The sequence below is a fragment of the Hydra viridissima genome, unplaced genomic scaffold (assembly GCF_058129835.1).
Source record: "Hydra viridissima isolate aposymbiotic clone 2 unplaced genomic scaffold, HvirCarnegie_v1 scaffold_11, whole genome shotgun sequence".
Taxonomy (NCBI): Eukaryota; Metazoa; Cnidaria; class Hydrozoa; order Anthoathecata; family Hydridae; genus Hydra; species Hydra viridissima.
Genome location: NW_028324310.1, coordinates 4053424 through 4079599, shown reverse-complemented (window position 1 = coordinate 4079599; position 26176 = coordinate 4053424). Strand labels below are relative to the sequence as shown.

The following is a 26176-nucleotide window of genomic DNA, read 5'->3' as shown; positions in this document are numbered from 1 at the left end:
CCTTTTGAGTTATTACAGAGGACGCAATTTTTTCAGCAGTTCTGGAATCAGTTGCTAACATTTTCTTTAAGTTTTCAAACTTGGTGGCTTGTGAACAATTATGTGTTATTCCTTTCCTCTTTTGACTGCACTGAGACAGTTTGAGCATAGTTTATCAAAGCTACTTGATGATTCTTTCAAATCTTGATCGGTTGAAAAAGTGAGCTTTGTAGAATGTCCTTTTAGTTGGCCAACTTGGTAAATTAAACAATTACAAGAATCAAATCCTCTGGTCTGTGGTCTAATAATCACTTTGTTAAAGTCATGTAGTTTGGGAAGAGGCAAGTTTCTATCGCCTTTCCCATGCTTTTGTACCATTGCTCTGCAGGATTTGCATATCCGATGGAACTCTATCATCCTTAAAATCAATGGAATTTCCAGAAAAAATACCCAGTATTCTTTTCTTGTTGAAATTAGAAATATGTCTGTCACATTTTGAAAAACAAAAGAAGCATACAGATTGCCGACAATCTTGATGAGTTTTTCTTTTATATGGCTTTTCAGTGCTTAAAAAACTGATGTTTGAAAAAAAAACTCAGTACAAGCTTGTGTTGATAAAAAATCTTTTTAGTTGTTTAGCCTGTTGACTGCTTAAATGTAATTACTTAATGTTGTGGCTTTTCCCGGAAATAAGAAACATTTGTTTACACATTTAAATAGTCGAAAAAAACTCGGCCAAAGCAATGAAAGATTTAAGGAGATACTTTAATGCAAGAAAAAAAAAGCACAACAAGGTTATACATATTTGATTTAAATAAAAAAAACTTGATTCTAGCATTAACTTTGAAATTTTTTTATAAATTACCAATTTATTTTTAATTTACAATTCTAAAGTAATTTTTACAATATGAAAAAAAAATTTTATTATATTCAATATTTGTTCACTCATTTTAAACAAAAACAACAAAGCAAACCTGTGGGTTTAACAACTAAAATGCAAAGAGGTTTTTATATGTTTTAAATTCAGAATAATTAGAAAAAATGCCTCTAACAATGTGTTTTCTTCCCGATATTTTATACAAACTTGGACAAAAATAGCACTCTTTTTGCAGACAAAGCACACACAAATGTGAAGTCTAACAACCATAGAATCCCATATCCACTAGTCACATAATGTTGTTACTAAATTAGTTATTTGATGTAACTTTGAATCTTTAAAAAGCATAAAAACCACAAAAAGTTGCTATATTTCGGCCGTTTTTTCAAAGGCGAGATTCCTACTATAAGAGCTATATCTTTGCACAGATAAAAGATATCTTGCTTCTATTTTTTTTGCCTGAAAGATAAATGCCAAGGCTTCATTCTATTAAACTTTGAAACTTCCTTAGTCGATAATAAGGTTAGAATAAAAACGTTAAGCATCCGTTGTCTCTTTTTAAAGAGGCTTTTAGTGCCATACCCTATGCTTTAGGTCCCTGTACACAAACCACAAGTGTTAAAGAGCTGATTTTTTGTCAGGTTATAGCCAATACATACACTGTCCTCCAAAACATTAGCAACCAAATAAAAAAATGCTTTTTTTCTACTTTGAATACTAATTACAGCAATTTTATTTTTTTAATAACGCTTTGAATACAAAAAATGCTTAATATTACATATAAGAAAAAAGATTTGTACATAATAAGACTACTTGAAAATGAATAAACTTGTTTTTTTGTTTTTATTGGTATTTTAACGCAAAAACGTGGTCCTCCAAAACATTAGCAACTTTTTATAATTACTCACAAAAACTCACGGAAAATCAGCAGCACAAGTGTGAAAATAATGCCCAAGGGAACTGTTGTATTGTAATTATTAGTACTTAACCAATGAGAATCAACTAATTGTTAATTTTTGTCCAGAGATGAATACGGAGTGATGCAATTATTACAATATTAATTTAAGATCGCGTATGTATGCTGTTTTGGATTATAATGGCAGGAAACAAGTATAATTTAGCTTTTCGAGAACGTATCGTAAAAGATTACAAGAAAGGAGTCAAACAAAAGGAAATCGCAACGAAATACTCCATTAACAAGTCAATTGTATGTCGAATAGTTAAACGATTTAATAAAGGTAGTCCTTTAGAAACAGAACATAAGGGCGGAAGACCACTCAAAACATGTCGTTTCACCGATCGAAAAATTATTCGTCATGTTAAAAAAAATCCTTTTGACAGCGCTAATGATACTATTAAAAAACTGAAACTTTCCGTGTCTCAAAATACAGTTTGTAGACGGTTACAACTTTCAGGACTTTTGAGCTTTAGAGCAGCAAAAAAACCTTTCATTTCTCAGAAGAATAGAAAAGCTAGAATTGAGTTTGCAAATTCTCATAGAGACTGGACTATAAATGATTGGAATAGAGTACTCTGGAGCGATGAATCAAAGTACAATTTGAAAGGTCCTGATGGAAATTTAAAGGTACGTAGACCTAAAGGTAAACGCTTAGACCCTAAATACACAAGAGGAACAATCAAGCACGGTGGTGGAAAAAGTGCAATGGTTTGGGGTTGTTTTTCTGGTTTTAGTGGAGTTGGACCTATTTACCGAATAAATGGCATTATGGATCAGTATGTTTATCGTGATATTCTCAAGGAAAAAGTGGTTCCTCATACTGATAATAATATGCCTCTTTTATGGACATTTCAACAAGACAACGACCCCAAACACACCTCTAAACTCGTTAAAGAATGGTTTGAAACAAATCAAATTAAAGTAATGAAATGGCCAGCTCAATCACCTGATCTCAACCCGATTGAAAATTTATGGTACCAAGTTGAACTCTCCCTAAAACACAAAGGACCCTTCAAAAACGCCGATGAGCTATATAAAGCTATTGAAACCACGTGGAATGAGATTACACAAGAAAAAGTTAATAAACTCGTAAAGTCTATGCCGAGAAGTTGTTCCTTGATCCTAAAAAATAAAGGATATGCCATTAACTATTGATATTAACATTTTTTAGGGTAGTTTTAAAAAAGTTGCTAATGTTTTGGAGGACCACGTTTTTGCGTTAAAATACCAATACAAACAAAAATTCACGTTTATTTTTTTTCAAGTTGTCTTGTTATGTTAAAATCTTTTTTCTTATATGTAACATTAACCATTTTTTTCATTTAAAGCGTAATTAAAAAAACAAAATTGCTGTAATAAGTAATCAAAGTAGAAAATGTTTTTATTTTATTTGGTTGCTAATGTTTTGGAGGACAGTGTATATGTGAAGAGTTTTTGATATTTTTTAAAAAATCCATAACCCAAAAGTGAAAAAAAAAACAAAATAGATTTACGACGGGGCTCCAAGTGCGATGAGTTGCGCAAAATGCTATAAACTTTAAATGTGTTTTTCTCCTTTGGCTATAGAGATTAGATTTTAATTTTTTCATCTGGTGATATCTGAGACCTTGCAGATTAATGCCCCATCGGTCGTTTTTTTGGTCCTCAAAATTGAGGTTGGGACCATTTTTGGATAGGTGTGTATCGTAAACTTAGCGCTTAAAGCGCTTTTTACATTGAAAAAAGCAAAACCAGAACTCTTTAAAATGTTTTGTTTCGAATTAGAATTTATCGCGAAACCAAAAATCCCCATTGAAATGTGGCGCTCGGTTGCCTAAAACAAACCAACAGGACGACTTATTTTATCGCCTATTTTTATTAAGTTTTTTTTAACTGATTATCTATAAAATGCAGCGACTCTAAGATAATCTAAACCAGGCTTCATTCCATTTATAACTAGGTACTATAAAGAAAGCGCAAGGTTTTTTCAATGTCAATTTAAATGGCCAGTCAATTATTTTAAAAGAGAGCGTTATATTTCTTTTCATGTTCTAAACATAATGGAAAGAATTTTATTCTAAACTCAAGTCTAATGACAAATCTTCCAACGAGTCTGAAATAAATAGTTGATAATAAAACTGTTCTAGCAACAAGGTTTAAATTTGTTATCTATATTTAGATTTTCTGATTTCAATTTTTAAAAAGTTGAACTCAAAAATGTAACAAGAACTAGGTTTTCACTTCATGAAAAAGATCGAAGATTGTGATGATGAAGGAGATTTTGTGTTTTTTTTGTCTTGAATCGTCTTATAGGAAGGCCCTTCGCTATTATTTTTGAGCTAAAATTGTAAAAAACACTGAAAAGTAGTCATTATTTTGAAGTGATTTCATAAGATTTTTCAGTAAATTATTTTTACATTTTTACAACTTTGTTAGAAATAAAATTGCAATAATTTACGTTTTGGGAAACAGATTATGTTGGGGATCAAACGCTTGTGTTTTTCTATCCTAACAGGTGCTTTAAAATGGGAATAGCATCAGAGCTAAAGTTCATAGAAAATATTTGACACTCTTAACCTAGAGCGAAACCGGTTTATCAATTTTGTACAAACCGGTTTATCAATTTTGTACAAACCGGTTTATCAATTTTGTACCTAGAGCGAAACCGGTTTATCAATTTTGTACAAACCGGTTTATCAATTTTGTACAAACCGGTTTATCAATTTTGTACCTAGAGCGAAACCGGTTTATCAATTTTGTATTTAAAAAATTTCATACGAAAATATCTTTGTAATATGTAAAATCGCTTTCGTAAAAATGTGAATTGAAAAAGAAATTTTGAAATTGTGTTTTACCCGAAAAAATCAAGGGGAGAGTTATATCTAATTGACTCTGTATTTAATGGACATTTCAAAAATGAGAAAAGAAAGTAGTTAGATAAATTTTATTTATCGCAAGTAGTATAGCTTTACATCACATCTCATCTTTACACACCCTTCTTCAATATGTCTGGGTTAACTTTACAAGTAAAAATTAAGCTTTAAGAAAAGCTTTCTAACTTTTAGATGCAAATGTATTTTTTAATTTTTCTGTGTTTTCAATTTACAAAATATCTTCAAGGAGAAGTTAACTCTGATTGTTAATGACTGTATACTGTCTGAATGCCTAATTTACACTGTCCTCCAAAATCGATCAAAAAAGAAGTTATTTTTTCAACTTTAATTAAAAAATACAGCAATTGTTCTAAAAAATATTCTTTAAATACATGCATACATACATACATACATACATACATACATACATACATACATACATACATACATACATACATACATACATACATACATACATACATACATACATACATACATACATACATACATACATACATACATACATACATACATACATAAAAAAACTGCCACGTTTAACTTTTTATCTCCCTTAGAACAATAATCGTTTAAAATATTTTTCATATTGTTTTTATGTGAAAACAAAATGAAAATAGTTTGAAAATAAATTATAATTTGAAAAAAATGTTCTGTTATTTGAAAAATTCTGAAAGTAGTTTCTTTACGAACAGAATCTCGTCGTTTAGAGTCAAATAATAAATTTATCGGTCTGAAGGACACTCTGCCATTGGTTAATTTTTTCTAACCCGTGTATTTTGTACCCCAACTCAATCTTCTTTCATAGTAATTTTTGGAAATATAATCCACGACCATGTGAATGTCTTTTGCTTTAGCTTCTACTGTATGTGTTTGTGTAGTCCATCTTCGATTTCGAACGCTGTTAAAATCAGTATATTATCGTCTCGTTCTTGGTGACATTTTATTTGCTTTTTATGATTGCGATAAAACTGACCAAAGAAAGTGAACTGATCATTTAAAACGATTGTTTAATTTATTTGAAAGAGTTTTATTTTATTAGTAACCAACAAAATCTAGAAAAATTTATGGTTTCTCTTGCGGCATTACTTAATTTGGTCTGTAAAATCATGGAAGAATAAGGTGCTTTTAAATTTCCATGGTGATGTACAAATTAAATTTGCAAATGTCTCTCATAAAATTTAAGAGGGTTTTTCTTTGGTGATTAAATTCTTTATCGGTGAGATGTTTTTTATTTGATAATTTAAGATTTTCATGTTTTGTATTATTTGATTTGACATCATTTTACATTCTTGTGGTCAGAAGAAGATGATCTTCTCTAACAAGTTTATTGAAATCGTTATCAGTGGTATTACCTTATTTATCATGATAATTTTGGTTCGGCCAACGTCCGTTTTTTTTTTTTTTGTTTTTTTTTTTCATAATTACTTTTTATTAACATTTTTTTACGGTTCAACTTTGTTATTAAGATTTTCATCATTACTATCATTATTATTAGATCCTTTAGAATAGTCAGCACGATCATCTAAATATTCAGTTTTGGCACCACTTTCTCTCTTTTCGACTGAGTAATTTCTTTCCAGTATGACTATGTTTTAACAACTTTACTCATATTATCTCGATGCTACTCAATTGTCTCTGTATAGATCTTTTTTTGAACGATAAATGTTAGGGTTTTTGTTAGTTCTGCTTGAATTCGATATTGGACAGTTTCATTGGACATATTTGTATACAAAATATCAGAAAAATTGGTCCTCTTTGTTCTTAAAGTAAAAAAAACTGCTTTTCGTTGCTTGTTATTTTTATACATTTTATGGATTTTTTTCGTTATCAAGAATTAAAATTTCTTTTTTAATACAGTGAATGAATCTCAGTTTTTCGTGATTTGACTAAATTTTCGTTGTTCAAAATTAAATTATTGATTGGAATTTACGGAACCTATTTTTTTTATTAAAATTTTTATTTTGTTATTTAAAATTGATGATAAACTATGCTATTAGATAATTTAAATTGACATAGTTTTTGAGTTATCTAAGATTACTTCATTAACTTTTTTTCAACAAGAAACACTTTGGCTTTTTTTTTTTTTTGGTAAGGAAAAGAAAAGAGAAAAATCAATTTTATATGCTAGCCAAGAAAATTAAACAAGAATTTTAACTACACTTTTTGATGGCCAACTCCTGGGTCAAAGCTTAAGGACGTGAAAAGTTTTATTGCATTGTGATGCTTTTGTTGTTTTTAAGACATAATTGAATATTACAGCGTTCAAAAATGTAACGAATGTTAACATGTTGTCGGCTTACTTGTGAAACTTTTAAGTCCGTTTTTGTAAAAAATTGACTTTAATGCAATTTTATGAAGATATTAATTTTGCACACAATATAAAATGTCTAAGAATTGACCAATCAGAATACGTCCTTGCGTCAAAAATACTGTCCCATTCTTTGACAGCTGATTACTGTAAACCTATGTCTACCGTTTGATTAGAGGCTCCCTGTATAAGATTATGCTCGTCGATTTCGTGATTGCTTTTATTGTTATACCTTGTAATCATAAAAAAATATGTGGACTAAAATTAGAAATTTAAGAGTGATTGTCTCCTGGAAAATTCAGTAAGCTAGACAGAAGGTTTTACTAGTACGGCAACGATATGTAAATGGCCCCTTAAAACAAAGCGAGTAATCAACCATGAAGTTTAAACAACTAATCTCTTGATTTTTATTACTATTAAACTTTTTTTTTTTTTACTACGCTTATAAGTTTTTTTACTACGTTACAAGCAAACTCGTTATAATATTCTATTTACATATTTTTTTCAAAAATAATTTAGCATATTTTTATTATTATATATGAGTCTCTCAAAAATATATCTCGCTGTGCAACAAGTTGAGAGTTTTTGCCGAAACTTCTCCGCCTTTTATTGGTGCAATCGTTTTTATTACAGATAAACCAAACTTATCCGTAAATCAACCGAGACGGAAGACGAAATATTTTCTTGTTAAGTTTTTCAACACTTTTCGTCTCTCGAAATAAAATGCTCTTTGGTTTCAGGAATGTTTTTATCTGCATCAACTTTAGCCATGTCTAGTTTCATCAGAGCAACCTTCGCTTTAATCGTCTCATGATCGTCTTTTTCAATATCTGCAAGTGAACGAGTCGATCGATCTTTATGAGTATACTTCATTCTGATATGATGTACTACGCATGCAGCGGATATTAATATTATTATTGTTCCAATGACTATCGCGGCAGTTATCCATACGATTACACCTTGACTTACGCTCGTCTCGCGTGTGTGAAATTTTTCTATCTAAAAAAAAAATTTTACACACACTATACATATATATATATATATATATATATATATATATATATATATATATATATATATATATATATATATATATATATATATATATATATGTATATATATATATATATATATATATATATATATATATATATATATATATATATATATATATATATATGTATATGTAAATTTTTATGTATTATTTAATGTATATTGATTGACTTCTCTCACTGAACAAAATTTTGTGCACTGTCAAGTTGGTGGAACTTTCAGTGAAGCAAACATTTTTTTAGTTTAATTTCTAAGCAAGTTTTGTAGATGTAAACGATTCAACTTACGATTCTTTCGTTTACTTCAACGATTTTTATATTATTGACAACCGTGATGACGTCTTTCACTACTTCAGCTAGAGAAAATGGGATTAATAAGTTTAACAGATAAAAGCAACAAGTTTATAATTTTTAAATTTTTATGAAATTTGTATGACCATTGAAATTTGTATGACCATTGAAATTTGTATGACCATTGAAAATTACATACATGTTGCAACTGTCGGAACGACTATATTGCTTTCGTTATACGAACAACCTAAATGAACCTCGCCCACTTTTTCAATGTTTTTGTTGATTGTGTGGAGAACTTTATAGATGACATCGTCCTTGAAAAAAATATTTTTTTCATATTAACTTTTCAAAATATTCTCGAAACGAGTGAAGCTGTAAATATAGCTTAATTTTCATTAGTTTGTAAAAAAAGATTTATTACAACAAACCTTATTATACTCAATTTGCTGGAGACATCCCACGTAATTCTTCATCGAGTTTACGCCAAAAGTAAAATTTGGAAAAGGAACACCCCCGAAGTATACTGGTTCATTATCTAAACCATCAACAACACCAGATGATTTTATAGTAAAATTGCTTTTGAATCTTGAATCCAGTGTTATACTCACAATGTCTCCTCTTTTAGTAATATCAACTGAATGCCATTGAGCATCCATTACATGCTGAGGTTGAGTTATTTCGAACGGAACTGAAATTATAAACTTTTAATGAAAAAAGTTCATTTTACTTTTAGTGCTAAAGACAAACTAAGATAGTTCAAACTAAGCAAGTCTGTTTACATGAGCTAATAAAAACTGTTTTCGTAGCACACTTTTAAATAGACATTGAGAAGAAAAGATATAATCCTTACTGGCAGTGGACAAGCCGCTTGCTACTCTTAACTTCCCTTCAACAATTTCAACCAACAGCATGATACCTTTTCTTTTTGTATAAAATATCACGCCATTAGGGTACGCTACTTTGTACCTTAATCTTAAAAAAATAGTTGAAGTAGTCACGTAAGAGTCGCTCGCAGTCCACACAATGTAGTCTTCTTCCTTTTGATTTATTGTATCTGCGTCTATGAAGCAAACAGCAGATAAATCTCTTACTGCTTAAGTCAGAAAAATGATCGAAAACAATTGCATTAAAAAAGACTTAGAATTTAACCCTTTTTAAATCTCCTAATGAAAGCGAATCATCTTTTACAATGCCAAAAAAGAATCGTTTGTTACCAGAAAGTGATTATTGGTATTTTAATGCGTTTGATTATTTCAATTAATTTGATAATTTTTTAATTTTCAAGTTATTGTTAAATAATTTTGAGTTAATAATAATTTTGTAAAGTGTTGTATTAAAAATTTTTACTTTTTATTAAAAAATGCGCACGTTTATGTTTGTGTTCAAATTTAATCCTGAATTCTCCCTAAATTAAAAGTTCATTTCGTTTAAATCGAAAACATAAATCCTTAAGACATTGCCCTTTACTTAAAGGAGATAATAACTCCCCGTAATCTTTGCTATTTTAATGCTTGCAACGTAAGATGCAGGATCAGGAAGTTTTTTTTTGTGGAGAATCTTTTATAAACGTCCTCAAAATGAATCAAGAATTTTTGACTTTAGGCCTACTTTACTTTGTTCTTGTCTTCAAGTTTTTTTCCCCTTTTTTAACTACCTTTTTTATTAAAATTAAATTTGCATCTACTAAATTTTGTTTTATCTTTTTGCGTTAATATATTTAAGAGTTTTGATATATTTTAAGTTCAAAAGGCGGGCCATATTTCCACTTTAGATCTAAATGATCAATATACTGATATATATTCGTAAATATTGTAATTTTGGTATTGCAATTCTGCGTTGTTTTTTTTTTTTTTTTTTTTAGATGATCAATATTCAGAAGAAGCATAAGGAAGTTGGATCACCGCATTTTGTTGACTCAAATGGCTTTTTGTTGACTCAAACAATCCAGTAAAAGTTTTCAGTACTTCGTATGCATCAGTGATATTTGTGTAAACTTACTTTGAGTTTTTAAATAACATAAGTAAAATTCTTCGATAAATGTACAATTATACTGTTTTTTATTGCCATTACTGAAGCGGGATAACAATGCAGAACAATAAACGATCACGTAAAACGAGATAAGTAGATTTTTTGTGCAATGATATCTTGCTTTCTCATCGACGTTTACGTCTTATCTGAATTATCACAATATCCAATTGTGCAATAACCGTACTTAAAGTGTCAAATTTAAGGATACATTAAAATTCAGATGCGATTATAACGTGATAGGATCTCCGTTTCTTTACATAAAATGATCTTTTAAAGCGTGAGTTAATTCATATAAACGGAAATTATTTCGGGAGCAGTTGTTTTAATAAACAGCCTGAACTTTCAAAGCAAATTAAACGCAATAAAATCTAGTTTTACATAAGCATTAGAACGTGCATTTAACGTATACAAATGTGCCGGCTTCCAATTGATCACTTTTAAATAAAGATAGATAATTATTTCCTGAATAGTAAAATTTCACTTTTCTTAAAACTTACAATTTTTGCATCTTTCTCCTTCATATCCCGTACCAAAACAATCACACGCTGCCCTCGTAAATAAGTTGATGCATTTCCCGCCGTTGGCGCATGGGTTAATGCTGCAAGCGTCCAGGCAGTTTGGGGCTATTCTTTCTCCTTTTAAGAATGTTTGAGCAGACTTTAAGTATGAGGGTCCAGAAGAATACTGTAACGAGTCTATGCAGCCAACAAATCTAAAAATTCGATAAAAATGCTCTTAAAAAAGTTGTATTTAGCAAAGGATGTTGAAAAAGAATTATATTTTGATTATTCCGTTAGATATATCTCTTTCTACTTTTTTTTTAACAGAACCGTTGTACTCAGTAGTTAACTTATCAGAGTACTCCAGATTGACATTTGACAATCTGGGCGCGCACATAACTGACAGCTAAATAGAGATCTAAAAAAACCAAAATTCAAACAATCTACTTAAAATCAATGACATTGCGTGCTTGGATTATTTAGGATAAGCTAAAGCAATATTTTAAAAATAATACGAGAGCAAGCAAATCCTGATTTTTACTTCATTTGTGTTAAATTTTCCTTATATTTTAAGATTTATTTAAATAAATTTAATTAAAAAATCCAAAAATACTCACCTTGGTTTAAGCTTTGCAAATCCGAAAGAACGTTTTGTTTTTTCTTCTGATAGTCCTCCGATGTAAAGTTCAGAATTAATTTGAAATATATCGTCGCTACTTGAAAAGTCCAATCTAGCTACTTCGTTATCTACTGACACTTGCAAGGTCCCTATATATTTTGTTACAGTTAGGGTATGCCAATCAAGGTTGTTTACGTGTTCTCCTATTAACAATACCTGTTTATCAAGTTCTCCAGACGCTCTCAACGTTTGCCTTATTACTTCAACCTGACCCTTATTCAGAGAGATTTCCAAGTAACATCCCCTGTTTCGATGTTCTATATTTTCTGAATACTCGTCTTCTGATACGTCATCTACGTATAATAATAAACTGTACTGACTCTGCGTTTTAAATTTTAAAATTAATTTTCCTACTGTTGTAATATTCCATTTATCATATACTGCATACGATTTGGATTTGTCAAACAAAGTTAAACACTCAACATATTGCATGTGCCATGTAAAATACAGAGTCAATAAAAATCCTTCTTTGTGAAATTGCTTAAACATTCTTTATTCAACCAAAAATACATTAGAAAATTATTCTATCCATGAGTTTTCATCCGCCTTAAATTTATTTTTATCTGTCACGTAACAAACGCTTGGAAATTTTGACGATGCAATATATTGCCACTAATATTTGCTTTTTGTATTGAACGATTTCTGTTCCAGTGCACCGCTGATCCTTTGGGCTTTTTTAAAAAAAAAATCGGCGTAGTAAAATCATAGAATACAATAGAATTATTTTGTTTATAATAGAATCAGTAAGTCATCAATAAGCCTTCTCATCTTATTTTTGATTGGTTTGATTTAAAAAATGTTAGAGGCATTTATCTAACTGCTCTTAGGTATGCGCTTGTAAACAACTGTATGTCTTTAGCTTTATCTGAAAATTAACTACAGAAAAAAATTGTGTGCAATACCAAGTAGTCACTTGCCGTAAAAATGTTTTTATGTTGAAAAAGAATCTTAGAAATTCCTTTTCACATAAAAAATTTAATTCAGGAAAACTCTAAAGTTTAAGCTATATAAATTTTTGGATAAGCATTCAACCGCGTTGTGCTTTGCACTCAAAGCTCACAAAGGCTAATGTGAGAGTATTTAAATTGAACATCAAATGGAAGCACGAGCTTCTTTCCTAATGGTTCTATTGTTTTCTTTTTAGTATAACTAATTTAGAACAAATAATGAAAATGGCGTAAGAAAAGTTGAGTTAATTTGATTCAGTTTTCTTCTAAAATTGGGATAGAAAAAAATCTTTATTACTCGTGTATACCTTTAAAAATGATAAAGCGATTTATAAGCATCAACTTTATAAATGCAAACAGGGACAGTTTCGTATGCCTACTCTTGAGGCTTTAATTAACGTAAGTACCAATATATTTTTCAAAGCATTATCATGTTTAAGTTTCTTCTACGACGATACGATAGATTTACTTTAAGTCTGTTGTTAAGTAACGAAGTGGAAAATAATTATCAGAATTTATGATATTGATTCAACCGCACACCTCATACCCACTTACCCATATATGCTTCATGTACGCATGCATGACGCTTTATTATGGCAATTTCGTTTAAGTCAACTTGGATTGCAGGACTTAAAATTAGATTACGAGAAAAAAAATTAGCAGTCAAGTGATAAAAGATCCGGAAGTTAGGCTTTTCTTCTATTGGTAAGATTTTCTTTAATGAAGATTACCATCTCTTTGCGGGAAATTATGCACTATTCCGGCCGAAGCTTAAGATTTTTCTGTATTTATAAGTGAGCGAAGAAAATCGCCTTTTACGTAATAGATTTGAAAATTCCTATTTTTATAAATATCTATTACATTTCATTGAACGTCTCAACTGTACTCTGTATATTTAATTCTTGACGTATCTTTATTAATAGTACTTTACTTTCCAGTTAAAATATTATAAAACTAAAAGTGTAATAATAACACCGTTAAAAAGAAAACTACAAAAACAATCAACCTAAAAAAAAAATTTTTTTCTAATAATTTATACACGGAGTGTTTGCAGGGGATACAAATAGATAAACATTCAAACAGTGTCTCTGTGAGTTGAATTGAACAATTTTTTAAATCAATTAAATTTAATGGTTAAAATAAAAATATTATGTTCAAGAAAGAGTTGCTTTTAATACAAAATTTTGAAATATTGATCATTTTTTTAAACTTTACAATTCTCTCATCCGTTCTCTTATCTCGACAGCCCTAATAAATTTTCGCGTGCCAGTTTTTTAAACTGGATTACCCTTCGTTTACAATCGCTTTCCAACCCAAGTGAAAATTAAATTAAAAAATGACATGGTAAGCAACTGAAACAAACTTCCTGAAATATTGTTTTAGGAAATCTATGCATAGGAAATGAAATATTTGCTCGGTTACGTTAAAATGATGGGGGAAGAAAAGACTTGTTTTAAATATTTTTCTAATTTGATTTCTTTATACCAACAATACGAAGGATTCTTTTACAAACACAACTTTTCAGTTTAAATTACTTAACGATCTCAAACAAAGAATAAAAATAAAAAAGTAAAAAGTGAAGCTGCATAAAAGTCGTTCAAACGTTAAATAGAGGATTTATACAATAAAGACTGTTTTAACAGGACCAACTTTTACAATGTCCTTACATGTTACAGAAACGTTAGCTTCCTGTTCGAAGTTGTCAAGTACCGTATCTAAAAACAATTTTTGTATTCATGTAGTTTTTACCCATTCAGGATGCAAACTATATGAATTATATCATAATGAGTTTTTTTTAATGAGTTTTAATCTCTTGAAATTACGAGAACATAAAAGAACATTGTGCCTAATGTTTCTAACGTCAATTAATTAACAGTCATCCATTGAATTTGGGTGATATCGTCCTTTAAATTTGAGTGAGATGATTACAAGTTATTGTATCTGTTAATTTACAGAGTGTTTCATTAACATAAATTTGTCGAAATTTACGTAATACACATTCAACAAAAGTAATTGAAACTATGAAATAATCAGAATATATAAGAACGAAAAGAATTCGTTTCAGGATATAAGGCGCACTTCCTTATTAACTATTTTCTATGGAGTCCCCATGAGAATCAGTGTTCTAGCCTCTCTTTTTTTTTATCCATCTCAATAGCATCCCTACTATTGATTTTAGAAAACATTTGCTAATCATTGTTTTAAAATATCTTACAAATACCAAATACTTAAACAGCTTATCATGTTTACGGACCAAACCTATTAACTTCTAGAAGTAAGTTTCTAAAAGTAAATGTATCCGCCTGAAAAGATTTTATCCCCTAAGGAGTTTTATAAAAAAATCATATGTATAGCAATACGAAATATTATGAAATACATTTCTTAAGGAAAAGCCAAAGAAACTTTGAGTATTTAAATGCATTTATAAATGTATATAAGTAAAATTTGTAAACCCATTAAAGATTGTTTTTTTTTCGCATAACTAATTTTTTAATCATTTGGCGCATCAAATATTGCACATATTTGAGTTCAAGCTAGCTAATTATTTTAAAATCTTCTGAAACGATGAACCTGTGAAATCTGTAAATCACTCCTCCTAAATTTTTCGCGCTTTTAAAACCCTTAAGTCTAACCTAATAATCATGGTGATATCTATTGATCATGAGAAAAAATACAATCTGATAACCAATACAAATATAAAATTTGAAAAAAATTTCTTCCTAATGATTAAAATCTTTTTCAGACCTTGTTTACTTTTCTCCCTATATATATATATATATATATATATATATATATATATATATATATATATATATATATATATATATATATATATATATATATATATATATATATATATATATATATATATATATATATATATATATATATACATATATATATATATATATATATTTTCATTTTTTAAAAAGAAAAAAAAGAAAAAGGATCTCAAACGCACAAATTTTTTAGTTCTGGATGTTCAAGTTCTTCTTGACAAATATTAGCAAATTGCTCTAATTATCTAAGTCAGACGTCTGCAAGGCTGTCAAAACTGGATATAGCGGAAGACGTGGTTGGGGAGGGAGGGGGGCAATAGGGGGTATCATCAATGAATTTTAACAACGGTTACTTATCCTTTTATAAAATTTGAACAACTTTTGTCACAAACTTATTTAATTTTTAAAGTAAACAAATTAATTTTGAATTTTGAGCTTTGAAAAATCTGAATTTAGAAACCTTTTAGGAATACATATTTTGTACTATTACGTTTTAAACGTCGTTCTATTTTATTATTATTATTATTTTTTTTTATTGTCTTATTTAGACTCTCCAATCTATAAAATTTTACGGCCGCCCTTATGTAAATTGGTGACGTTTAAAAAATATTGTTCAATCAAAACAGTAATTAAGTTTGAAGCTTAAAAAAGCTTTTACTTATTTCATGCGGAAAGCTGCATCAAGATTTTTCAATGTATTTTGAAGTGGGAAGTTTTATGTTTTATACTACAGATTAATTTCAAAACTTTAGAATTAATTCATAAACTATATTCTTAAAGTCAATTACGTGTTGAAATTATAAATTGAAGTAAAATTAATTCATATCAAAGTTTTAAATAAATCGAATTTTGGCAAATTCAAGGAGAGTTAAGCCATGATCTAATTTTCAGGTTTGGGCAATTCGACGTGAAATAATTGTTAAAACTTAATTAAGATAATTAAGGTACTTTACTCTTCCGCTGTTATTGAAACTAAACGGAAAAATACGCATTGTAGAAACTGCGCCAACTCGTTCTTAAAGTAGCTGCTGCCGCAGCATATCCGGGTTTTGTTACTTTCCGTCGCCCAAAGCTTGTCGCTTGAAAATAAGGAATCACCAGCAATTACAACAAAGCTTTTGACATCTCTAAGCCTAATATCAGCTAAAAGTTTAATTATTTCAAGAAGTGGGCTGAATCCTTCTCATAATTAAGATTCTTGACAAGTTTTTTTTTTTTTTTTTTTGCGTATTAATATAACCAATATATGGGAAAACTTCATTTCTGACTTTTCTCTTTATAAATTTAAAACAAAAAAAAAACAAAGAATTAAACATTGAAAACGTCATTTTTCATCAACAAGACCCGAACTAGATGAAAAAAGCTCTACTAATATTTACTAACTTAAAATTTTGTTTAAAATTTCTATTTACACAGAAATTATTCCAGAATCTCGGAGATAATAACCGAGTTGTATCAAACGAGTAACAACTCGGCTGTTGGTAAATTATTAATGTGGGAAGAAACTCAAAATGCTGCCAACAGGGTTTAAGTGGATCATTAGTTGCATGGTCTATGGAAACACAGTTCATTTTATTTCAAGTGATTTTATGAATTATCACTTATAAATATGATTATCATTTTTCATACAAAAATGTTTTTAGAACAAATTTTAGTTTCATTCTGACTTAACCAGTAGAATCATAACCACCCAAAAGAGAGAATGGCCCGTTGCGTCTAAGGCACCTTCCACTGCCTCATCATGTAGACCTACCACACATTTTTCTCACGAACGGACTGCACCATTTGCATAAGGTCTCATAGCTAATAAATTTACTACGGCTTAATTAAACAAACTTTATAAAAAATCTTTGGGAGAACAATTGTTGAACTATCAAAATGTAAGAATGTAAATATATAAGCAGATTATGTAAAACCGAATAAATATTCTGAATCACATTCATCCTTAGTAGTTTTAAAGTATAAAAAACTTTACTGAAAGCTTTCATTTTCAAGTCAAAAATTTGAAGCATTTCCATTAGGGTTGCTCTATCAACTTTAATTCAGCAATGCTGCTCGAACATTGAAATGACGAATTGACGTCTGTCATTTAACCGACAATAAAGCGACATAAGAAACAACTCAAAGTAAGTGATGTATCTCGTACAGACAACAATGACGCATTCACAATTATTTAAAGATGACACTTTTGACATTTATTTCTATAAACTTTTATTTTTAGATTGACATCATTTCAATCCATCAGTAAATGCTTTTGTTTCAAAATAAATCTTGCATGATACTTTGCTTGGTAGCTTTTAAAACAATAAACCGATGTTTTACGTGTTTGCTATTAAAGCAATAAAAACAAATCACCTGAAATATCGATTTAAGACCAAGAATGAAGCAAGAGACCTGCAAAAAAAAAATCATATTCAGAGGGAGTTGATTTTAAGGGCAAACTATATCGTATAAAAGCATCATCCTACTCCGTTGATCTAATTCAAAAGATCACCTTTTGGGGATGATAAAATGTAAATGTTAAAATTAGGTCATTACAAAGTGAAATTACATTCGAACTCTATAGGTAACAAAGAACTAAAACTCTACACCGATGGTTTGAAAAAGTTTTAAAAAATCAACAAGTTAAATGATGGTAAACACAGAATGGATGTAGTTCCTTAAAAACTTGTAATGCTCTTGTTTTTTTTTTTTTTTTTATAAGATAGTGAGAAACCCAGGCTAGGCCTGGTACCTGAAGAAAGATGCCTCATTTTTTTATGAATAAAACTCTCACAAAGTAAATTCAAAGTATGTTTTGAACTTTATGATAAAAAATCAAAAAATTGTTTTGTTTTTGAACGATTTACAAACAGCAAATTTATTAAAAACATGAACAATCATTGTAAAAAGAAATAAAATCGATTTGCTGTACGATATTTGCAAATATATCTCCAAATATATTTGCTAAAGCGTTTTTAAAATAATTTTTATATATGTTTTCAAAGCCATAAAAGAGTATTTTTACATAAAATGAAAAAAACGTCGATTAAATTATGCGCATGTGTGTAATTTTGTCTGCAAACAATTTTAAAAAATGTATGGAAAATGATAAGATAACTGACCCAACAAGGGTTCGTTTCCGCATTTAGAGCCTTTTTTTTTTTTTTAAGAATCCGCATAAAAATAGTTTTCTTATCTTGAGCTATGAAATTTAGTTCCAATCCCAAACACAATTAAATTAGAACTAAATGTCATGGCGCAAAAATGAAAAAGATTTTATCTTACGCCATGACATTTCATTCTAATTGCAGGAAAAATAAAGATTTTATTTTTGATTTCACAGAATCATGCTGCCATTAAAAAGTTGATTTCTAGGGTAAATTTTACAATACTTATTCATAAAATTTTTTATTTAAAATGACAATTAAATATCCATAATGCGTAAACCTGGGTATGATATCACCGATGTTTGTAATCAAACGTTCTGAGTTAGAATAAGGTTGTTGGGAAAAATATCGGGGAGTAGCTGGAACGGTACTTTTGAATACGGTTGCGACCTCCAAGTAGATAAACTGCCGAAGCCCCTACGAACACACAGAAAGCAACAAATAAAGCTGAGGCCAATACCAAAAATGGAGCCATTTTTTTTTTGTTTTTTTTTTTTTGTTTTTTTTTAAGAACTGCATTACAAATATTTCATGGAAGTATGATAATATATTTCACTCGTAAAACATATTTTTATCGACAAAAACGAGTTTAAATTTAACATATTTATATCATACGATAAAAGTACACGACAAAAATACGTGTATAAATACAGTGATTTAGTATAATGATACATTCATTCATATTTGAAAATAGCAACTCAAATGAATATCGGCTGATGATTGCCGTTAGAAATGTACAGTTAACAAATTTGTGTTTCTTTGCTAAACAAATACTGCCTCCATTTCATAACAATAAGCACTCTTACATAAGTGACTATTACATCATAATTACATATTTATAATTACGTATATATATTTACATGCATATGTTCATTTAAAATATCAAAAGAAGCATCAAAAAATCTTTTGATTTTTCGGACTTCTAATCGCAATTTAACTTGACGAAAGAAATAACGTCATTATTAAACAAAATAAATCATTATTTATTGTACATACCCATTGTACATAGCTATTGTACATACTTGTAAAACAAAAAGAGAGTAATTATGTTGTGTTCATCTGGAGGATGACTTTTATTAAACTTAAAGATCGGACGTAATAAAGTTATTTTGGTTAATTATTAAACCGAAAGAGGAGTTCTAAAAAAATATCAGCTAAGAAGCGCTTAGAACGAGTTTGGAGTTACCCAGTAGTTTAATTAGATGATATAACTATGAGACTATTTTCTCTTCCTGATAAAAATTAATTTTTTTAATTTTTATGCCACAGCAGCTTCAAAAAATTCAAATAAAATAGTGACGGTCAAGCAAACTCTGTGGCTAACCAGGTTTTTTACTTCATGTAATCGGTTATAATGAAGTTGTAAGCTATAGTTGATAATATATTGAATAGAAAAATTACGATATTTTAAAGTAAGTAGTTTTACCATGGCAACCATTGCATTTCATTCAATTCGTAGATGACATTATAATTAATGACACTTTAAACTTACTGAAAGAAAAAAATTTTAAAAAATCTTTTTAAAAAAATAAAAAACAAAAACAACTTTGCTGTGTGGGTTTCACAAAAATGCTTTTTAAAAAAGGCAGCTCAGGAAACATGTATGTACCTAATTTTAGCCTGAAAATAAATGGGACTAATAAATAAAAATTTGTCCCGAAAATGAAAAAGATAATTATAATTCATTCAACTTTTTATCGCATCAATTAATTTTTTTTTCAAACATTACATTGGATTTTGTTTGCATTCGATCTGAACTAATTAAGAGAAAATGCTAAAAATCTTAATCTATAACCGCAGTTTTTGTTGTGCATTTTTTACCGTGCGCATCTTCGCTCCTAGGCTTCGTTCCTTGGCTTTTTACTTTTATTTTTACTTTTACTTTTTAATTTTATTTTTCTATTTTTACTTGTAACTTTGACTTCATTACCAGTCCCTGTGAATAGAAAATTAAGGATGTTTTTTTTTTTTTCTAAAATATGAATAAAAAACTTATTTAAAATAAAATATATAATTGGTTGCTTTCTCACGAGAATTTTATTTGAACAGCAACTTTGAGCACTAACTCACCTTTTATTTCTAAAAACAATTGTTGCAATCATTGAATGGCTCTACTCATCCAGCTTTGGATATTAAAGAATAGCTCCTGATACAGGATTAACAGAAGCTTTAACTGAAAAATTTGCTCGAATGTTAATATATAGTTCATGCAGATTTTTCAGTTAATAACAATAATAATAATAACAATAAAAATAGTAATAATAATAATAATAATAATAATAATAATAATAATAATAATAATAATAATAATAATAATAATAATAATAATAATAATAATAATAATAATAATAATAATAATAATAATAATAATAATAATAATAATAATAATAACAATAATAATAAAAATAATAATAATAACAATAATAATAATAACAATAATAATAATAATAATAATAATAATAATAATAATAATAATAATAATAATAATAATAATAATAACAATAATAATAAAAATAATAAAAATAATAAAAATAATAATAATAATAATAATAATAATAATAATAAAAATAATAATAATAATAATAATAATAATAATAATAATAATAATAATAGTAATAATAATAATAATAGTAATAATAATAATAAAAATAATAATAATAATAACTATAAGAAGAAGAAGAAGAAGAAGAAGAAGAAGAAGAAGAAGAAGAAGAAAAAGAATATATAACGAAGAAGTTAAAGCTATGTATTGCATTAAAATTTTCATGGCTTGCGGAAATCATCAGCCATGAAATACAAAACAAAAATGAAACCGTTACAAAATTACAAAACTACGGTGGCGCGTGACAGGACATCAAAAGAAAGACCCTAAATTTGAAGAGGATGAAGTTGCCCCGACTACCGGGTTACTTACATCTGAGTTATATATATATATATATATATATATATATATATATATATATATATATATATATATATATATATATATATATATATATATATATATAATAATGATAATATATATATTAGGGTAGGTCGATTTTACCTAGACCCATTGCGTAATGATGAAATAGATACCTCAAAAATGATAGATGAAATAAGATACCTCAAAAAATTTAAGTGATTTTGGATGAAAAAATGGTTTGCGGATTTAACTTTAAGATTTTGTGATTTTACAAAAAACGCTATAAAAAGCGCCATAAGTGGAAATTAAATTTTTCAATTGTGAGAAATGTAAAAAAGTTTTCTAAACGTCTTTTTTATAATTTATGATTCTAAATTTATGAAAAGTTGTTTATCTTATTTAGTAACTTTTTGAATTTATTCAAAAATATCATCATATGAATGGGATAAATAATATCCTTTTGACATATATGCTTGACGCATCTTTCTGCTAAGCAATTTTGTCAAGATGCAGCTGTGTCGATTCTCAAACCCGTAAAGGTTATGGGATGCTTCCAATACTAGTTTAACAGTTCGCTCTATACTCAGAGAGTGAAATGGGAAATCCGGAATATATGGCTTAACAGAATCGTCTATGAAGTATTGAATTTCTTGAATAGTAAAATGTGGCGTAGTAGGAGGTTTTGTAACGTCTGGAGCAGTGAGGTCTATCAACTCATACCAGTGATTTGCATTAAAATTTATTACAGAAATTTTTTAAAGTTCATTTTGCAAACTGGTCAAATTTATTCTGTAATATAAAATTGTGATCAATACTGCGTTGTGATCGTGTTTAAAAGAATAATGAAATAATTTTTTTAAGTTACTAACTCTAGATACCTTTGTCTGAGTGTCAGTAATGATTGAAAACCATGATTTCGGATCTTGTTGTTGTCATCTTGAACCAGGGCATAGAGAATGTTTTCATGTCTTGGACAGAATATGATGTTTTTAATGTTCTGCTTCACAATATATATAACATCATTAAATGGGAGAATATTTAGTAGAGCGATAGCAGAAAAAAGACGACGAGGAGAGTCGTGCAGCTTAGATAATGTCTTTATTTCAAACCATTATGGAGCATAAACTTGAACAATAAAGTAGACTAGTTTTTTAAAGACTGATTTGGTTGATTGTCTCTTGTATATAAACAGAGAACGCGAATAGCTAGATTTAACCACCTTGCATGGTTAAGTGGCCCAATTTTATAAGTAACATCTATCTTACAACTTTACCATTCCCTACTCCTTTGCAATACTCAAACAAAAGTCTTTGATCTATACTAAGGACTTTCAGTACTTCTTTTGGAATATACCCATCAACTATAGGATTTGTGACAGGTTCAAACAAAACTTGATGTGAATCCTGAATATTTTTTAAAAAGAGCTCTTAAAAGAAATAGTTTTTTAAAAAGAGCTCTTAAAGGAAATTCATTTTGATGTAGCGCACCCAATGAGGTGCAGTTTTCTTTTTAAAAACTCTTCAAGTTTTACCACTAAACCACTTATTGGGCCAGTATTGGTAGCAGTATTATCAAGAAGAAGTGCCTGAATACTTTCAATACTGTTAAATTTTTGAAAAACACTGAACGTCTCTTTTGCAAGTACTAAATCAGTTGCGCCAATAATAGGAATTGTTCTATGAGTCAAATAGGTTACAGTAGATTTTCCATCTTCGTAAGTAAATGTGAGGTGATGTTCAGGTTCAATAAATTTTTTGAGAAATCCCGCTTCAGGCGAGTTTACTATGCTAGAAGTTCGAGTGGTCTGATTAAGTTTGCTATCCTCACCAAGGCAAATTAACTGATTTTTTTTCTCTAGATCTTTACCTTCACTAACTATCTTTTTTGTGCTTTGGCCCTATCTAATTTGCACTTGTCAATCAAGATGTGATTGGTATCAACACATATCTTTTCTCAAAATATGTTTAACGTCATGTAGTAAAGCATTTACAAGAGCTGCACATAAGTTTGATGAGCACTCATTTCTGACTAATTCCATAGAAAACCTGCAAAATTTAACTAAGTTGCAGTCTCCAGGAAATTTCTTTATTGGTTGCCATTCAGCTTCTTCCTGAAAGAAATTGTAGCATAAAAAACTTGTGTGCTCTTAAAATGTATCAAAAAAGTCACAATTAGCTTACCTCAGTTTCAGTTGAACAGCTAGTTTCTTCAGATGACATTGTTTGTTGTATGAGAGATTCTGCTTTTTCAACTACCCTTTGAGACAGCTATGGTCGCTTATTACCAACCCTCTTATTTCTTTTGAAAGCTACTTTATCAACTGAAGAAAGTTGACATGCCTCTTTTGGACCAGTTTTCTGCCTCTGATCTCGAAGATAAACTCTATCTTCAAGAGGTACTTTCGTGTTTTGAGGACAATTACATATAATATGTTCTTCTGAGCAATTTACTTTATTGCATGATACTTTTCTATCACTGCAAGGTAGCATATCCCATGAGCAAGAACAAGCATAAATATCAAAAAGCTTACCTAAACTTGCATCAAGGTTTCGTTTGGTACTTGCTCTACCATGCTTGCCATAAATGTTTTTCACTAGAATGAGAAGATCCTTTACCTTTCTAGCAATAGATTTGTCAGTTATTAGAGGTAGATTAGGATTTACTGCAACCCAAATTGAATTTAGATTATTTTTAATTTGCTTAGTAATTTCTATGATATCTGCAGTTGACTTTACATGAATAAGATAGTAGTAGTATTAAATAACCAGCCTGTAAGTATTTGGCTCCGTCGTTAATAATTCACATGGACCACCATCATATTTCTTTCCACTTTTTTTTCATGTAACAGATGTAACTATATTTTTCGACATTTTTTTATTGTTGATAATATTTGTAATTCTTGTTGAAGTTTTTGTTTACTATTTTATTTTTATCTGTTTATTCATTTAACAATCGCCAGATGCGCTAAATTTGATTGATTGCTGTAACTTAACAAACATTTTATTGGTTGCATTATATTGTCGGTTGACAAGTAAAACTCATTAAGTACAGTTTTATAGGAAATTGACTTAAATACACTATGATACCCAATTATTAACAACATATTGCAAGGAAAAGTCACTAAGTGCGTAAATCAATCTGAAATAGTAGTATTTTATCTAGAGATATCACACTGATATCTCGATAAATGGAATTTTAATAAAGTAAACTAAATAAAACTTGATTACCTCAAATTAGCTGTAGTGTCACTTAATGAGTTTTACTTGTCAATAGACGATATATTCAAAACGAGATATTTTGAAACGAGATAACTCGTTTGGAATTTAAAACTTCAAAGATTGAAATGCAAAATATTTTAGAAGCTAACAAATTTAGACCATAATTGGAAACTTTAAATACAAATCCGCAAGCCATTTTTACAGTATTCCTGAAACATACAGTATTCCTGAAATTCGGTGGAGTTGTTGTTATACCGTAGTTATAGTAACTGCAACATTACTCAATTTGGTATTCAAAAAAAAAAAGATAAAATCGACCTACCCTAATATATATATATATATATATATATATATATATATATATATATATATATATATATATATATATATATATATATAGAAGATACAGCAAAGGATGACAACTTTGTTGGTACTTAAAGTTTCATACCGGCGTGCCGGCAATCATCAGCCAAAATACATAATGAAAAAAACGTTACAAAAAGAGAACATTAAAGAAAAACGAAAAAACCGTTAAAAATGTCGTTAAAAAAGAATTGTTCTTATTAATGGCTTCAAATTAGTCTTTACTGTCAAATGACGCAAGCATGTATTTATTCATATGCCTACACTTACTAACCAGCTCTTGCTTTTTATTTAATAAATTTGCGCCTCTATAGATGGCAATTTCAGTTTTTTCATTTAAACATAGAGCGCATCTTCTTGTGCTTGGTTGATAAGGTTGGCATTTCCTGATTATACTCCATTTAATAAAAGGTTTTCCGTTTTTTTCTTTTATGCGCCACACTTCCTTGGATAGTTCGGTGTCGTTTTTGTATTTTACAGTATTGAACGACTTAATGTGGTTTGCATAACGTAATTTAAAAGGCGGTTCACTTATGCCAATATATATTTTATCTAAATAGTTCGGAAGGTCTGAAGAAATAACAGCTTTGTAAAGCATGTTTTCTGTTAGGCAAAGTTGATTTAGTGGACAATGCAACCTGTTGATACAATTGCAGGATTTCTTATTTTGATCTTCAATATCTTCGATGATTTTTTGGTTATGCCAGTTTATTATAGATTTTAAATTCGGCATGCAGCTGTAACTGACTTTCAAAGTGTTTCTATTGAATATTTTGTTCAAAATATGCTTAGATGGAAAATGTTTGTCTACCAAATTAAGAAATGATTTGCCAACTTTTGTGATCACATTTTTGCTAAATGGTGGGTTGAACCATATAATGTTACGCTTTCGATTATACTTCTTTCTGGTATTATTATTAGGAGTATTGTTATATATATATATATATATATATATATATATATATATATATATATATATATATATATATATATATATATATATATATATATATATATACACATACATAGGCGCCGAGTGCACGGGGGCAACAGGGGCAGTGGCCCCCCCGTAAATTTATACTAATAATATATTATGACGAATTATCATGAGGGCGAGAGTATCTATTCGCCCCCGCGTAATAATCCGTGATAATATATTATCAGTATCAGCTTCTTTCTTTCTTTCTTTCTTTCTTTTTTTTGTAACTTTGTAACGTTTTTATTATTTTTGATTTGTATTTCATGGCTGTTGATTGCCCTAAGGCATGA

At 28.9% G+C, this 26176-nt stretch overlaps 1 protein-coding gene and 1 long non-coding RNA gene across 4 annotated transcripts in view; both read right to left on the bottom strand.

Moving 5' to 3' along the window:
• Positions 1 to 7396: 7396 nt before the first annotated feature.
• LOC145190986 (axotactin-like) lies at positions 7397 to 12767 on the bottom strand. Its single transcript, XM_090067224.1, has 7 exons — positions 11484 to 12767; positions 10864 to 11078; positions 9189 to 9398; positions 8767 to 9026; positions 8535 to 8652; positions 8333 to 8400; positions 7397 to 7991 (listed from the first exon to the last, which is right to left on the bottom strand). Exons 1-7 carry the CDS (start codon positions 12032 to 12034, stop codon positions 7689 to 7691), a joined length of 1725 nt encoding a protein of 574 aa, XP_089923350.1. The 5' UTR covers positions 12035 to 12767; the 3' UTR covers positions 7397 to 7688.
• Positions 12768 to 18577: 5810 nt separating this feature from the next.
• The window catches only part of LOC149881778 (uncharacterized), a 37952-nt gene continuing 30353 nt past the window's right edge, over positions 18578 to 26176 (bottom strand). Inside the window, exons 1-3 of one of the 3 annotated variants that reach the window (XR_016444784.1) lie at positions 24993 to 25797; positions 20492 to 20594; positions 18578 to 18838 (exon numbers count right to left, since the gene is read on the bottom strand). This is a non-coding gene — a long non-coding RNA (uncharacterized LOC149881778). Of the gene's footprint in view, positions 18839 to 19417; positions 20456 to 20491; positions 20595 to 24992; positions 25798 to 26176 lie in introns of those variants that run through there. The other 2 variants (XR_016444786.1, XR_016444785.1) reach the window with 2 other exon arrangements.